At 48.6% G+C, this 3,192-nt stretch overlaps 1 protein-coding gene across 1 annotated transcript in view; it reads right to left on the bottom strand.

Moving 5' to 3' along the window:
• Positions 1–1,715, bottom strand: part of Klk7 (kallikrein related peptidase 7) — a 4,947-nt gene extending 3,232 nt beyond the window's left edge. Inside the window, exons 1-3 of the mRNA XM_031386332.1 lie at positions 1,517–1,715; positions 988–1,092; positions 496–637 (exon numbers count right to left, since the gene is read on the bottom strand). Coding sequence (XP_031242192.1) covers positions 496–637; positions 988–1,054 — 209 coding nt within the window. The 5' untranslated portion in view covers positions 1,055–1,092; positions 1,517–1,715. The remainder of the gene's footprint in view (positions 1–495; positions 638–987; positions 1,093–1,516) is intronic.
• Between the last annotated feature and the right edge of the window lie 1,477 nt (positions 1,716–3,192).

The raw sequence follows: 3,192 nt of genomic DNA, 5'->3' as shown, positions 1-3,192 counted from the left end.
GGGAGGGAGAGGGGAGAAGGGGGAGGAAGGGAGAGAGAGGGAAGAAGGGAGGGAGAGAGGGGGAAGAGAGGGAAGGAGGGAAGGAGGGAAGGGAGAAGGAAGGGGGAGGGAAGGAGAGAGGGAGGAAAAGTGAGAGGAAGAGCCTGGTCAGAAACCCACAGAGAAGAAGAGAAGAACACAGGGGGAAAACTAGGGAGCCAAAGAGAGGGGGCAGAAATACACACAGAGAGGATCACAGAAAAAAAGAAAGAAAGAAAGAAAGAAAGAAAGAAAGAAAGAAAGAAAGAAAGAGAGAGAGAGAGAGAGAAAGAAAGAAAGAAAGAGCAAAAGAAAGGAAGGAAGGAAGGAAGAATGGAAGGAAGGAAGGAAGGAAGGAAGGAGAGAGAGAGAGAGAAAGAGAGAGAGAGAGAGAGAGAGAGAGAGAGAGAGAGAGGAAGGTGAGGACAGAGACTGAGACCCAAAGACGCTTACCCTGCCTGACCTTGCAGAACCTACCCCATTTTGCAGTGGGCTGCTGTGAGCACCCAGTATTCGTCCACCAGCACCCCTCCACAGTGAAGCTGACCGTCTTTGAGAAGAGCCACCTGCCATGGTTTCGAGCCTTCTTTACATTTGTAGCCATCTATAATTCTTTCGCCTTTATCCAACATCAGGGGAAGAATGAGACAGTAAACAGGGATTTACAGTCAGAAATGAATCAATAAGGCTCAGGAGAAATGGCAGAGGATGGGATGGAGGATCATGAAGAGGATGTGAGAGAGAGTTAGGGAGAGAGAGAGACTGGGGACCGCTCAGAAAACCCCCTTGGTAGGCACAGACTGCTGGACCCTGCAGAGGCTCCAGGGAGTCTGTCTGATTGAGGATAGAAGAACACACAGGAGAAGACAGCACAGGAGCACAGAGTCATAGAGTCAGGCCACCTGGTGGGAGCTGTCTGAGAGAGGGGATTCAGACTCAGAGAGGTGGGGACACTTAGCAAGTCCTCACCTTGTCCAGCAGTTTCCAGGGCTAAAGACAGCAGCACAGTTATCAGGGAAAGGAGCCAGGCTCCCATCACGGTGACAGTGGCTCAAGGACTGCCAGATGAGAGAGCTAAATGTTGCCAAAGCAAGGGATGATGAAAGATGAGGCACTGAGGCACAGCCCTACCCCTCTGTCCTAGGATTCAGGAGTCCAAGCCTCAGGTCTCCTGTCTCTGGGATTCAGAAATCTAGCTAGAGCCCTCCTCCCTCAGACCTGGGGGTTTTAGACTCCAGACCTTGTCTCTCAGACCCTAGAGTCCAATTCCAGCCGTCCTCCCTTAGATCCAACGGTTCAGACCCCGTACTTCTCCCTCAGTTCCTAGGATTCAGACCCCAGCCCTCCTCTTTCAGACCCTGTCTCAGGGCGGCAACTGAGCTCCTTTGCTTGGGTGGATAGCAACCTTCTTTTGCCCCTCATGGCCTCCCGTCTAGGACCCTGGAGCCCCAGTCTCCAGGGAGAATTGTGTACACCCCCTGATGAAAGTTCCTCTCACCTGGGAGTGACTTGTCTAAGCTCTGTCCTTGATCCGGAGCCCAGTGTCTCCAGTCTTCTACAGGGCTGGTCCTTTTATACCTCCCCTGCCCCCGCACCGCCTCCAGCTCCCCGGGGCACAGGTGGAGCTGTCTCTGGGTGCCTTCCCTGTGCTTTGAGCTTAGGGTTATCTGAAATCCCTGAGGCAACCCTAACAATTGATATCACAGATCTTTCCCTCCACCCTCTTTACTGCAGTGAGGTAGGGCGACTCCCATGTGGAAGCCAGCCCCCACACATTCTAGCATCACCACAGGCAAGGAGTGAGTCGGTCCCTGGAGCAGAATTCAAGCAGGTGCAGGAAGCAGAGGGGCATTCAGTTTGGAGTCTGACAAGGTTCATTTTCTAACTCTTAACTTTCTCTCAGGGTAGCCTAGACCCCACACCATGATTGTGACCAATGTGTTGGAGCTTCTGCCTACTGGATCCAGTACTGCCTTTGAGGCTAAACTCCTAGCCCAAACAGACATTAAAAAAAAAAAAAAAAAAAAAAAAAAAAGATTCCACACTCAACACCAGCAGGGCTCTTATGGATATGGGTGTACTCTCTGTCCTCCTGCTCTTTAAATAACTGTAAATTATATTCATTTGTTGTCTGTGTGCATGTGTTCCATGGTTTACATGTGGAGTCAGAGGACAGCTCTGGGGAGTTGGTTGTCTCCTTTCATCATGTGTGATCTGGTGGCAAGCACCTTTTCTCATTGAGTCATCTTGCCAGTGGTCATCTTGATCTCTAATTGTACAATATGTTGATTATATTTTTAATACATTTTTACATTTAATACATTATATATTCTAGTACACATACATTTACATATACATTTAATATAGTTTAATACACTTACAGAAAACATATATATTATGCTCCTTTTTTTCTTTCTTTCTTTCTTTCTTTTTTTTTTTTTTTTTTTTTTTTGGTTTTTCAAGACAGGGTTTCTCTGTGTAGCTCTGGCTGTGCTGGAACTCACTCTATAGACCAGGCTGGCCTCGAACTCAGAAATCCGCCTGCCTCTGCCTCCCAAGTGCTGGGATTAAAGGCGTGCGCCACCGCCTGGTATTATCTAATAACAAAAATATAAGTATCAAGCATTATCTAATAGTCTTCCCTCCGCCGCCAGGTTTCCTTTTCTCACTTCTTTTTTCCTCAAAAGACTCCACTCTACCTTCCTATGGTGGGGAGAGTATGAGAGTATTGGGATTAAACCCAGTCCTTTGCACATAGTAGGTGGGTGCTCTACTGCTGGTCACACCCTAGGCCCTCACTGAGGGATTCTTATGTTCAAAAAGAGACACAGGCAGGTAGATGTGGTGTCACATACCTGTGATTCCAGCTCCCAAGGTGGCGGCAAGAGGGTCGGGAATTCAGGCTCGTCTTTGCCTACGTGAGTAGGCTTGCACAAGATACTATCTCATAAAAAAGCTTTAAAAAGGTGGCTCACTTTTCATCCTGCCTGGTGGTGTTCCCCTTCTGGGTGCCAATTCTGAGACTGTCCCAGCCTTCTTAGAACCATGAAGAACACAGCAGTAGGTTAGACCAACACACTCTGGATGGACTGAGGTGACCTCCTGGTTGCAATGTTGTTTCTGAGCCAGTGGACACATCAGCAATGGCATGCCTCCCTCTCCTGACTGTTCCAA

This window comes from Mastomys coucha, unplaced genomic scaffold (genome assembly GCF_008632895.1).
Source record: "Mastomys coucha isolate ucsf_1 unplaced genomic scaffold, UCSF_Mcou_1 pScaffold21, whole genome shotgun sequence".
Classification (NCBI taxonomy): Eukaryota; Metazoa; Chordata; class Mammalia; order Rodentia; family Muridae; genus Mastomys; species Mastomys coucha.
The sequence above is the reverse complement of the archived record's forward strand: the minus strand, read 5'-3'. Positions and strand labels throughout refer to the sequence as shown.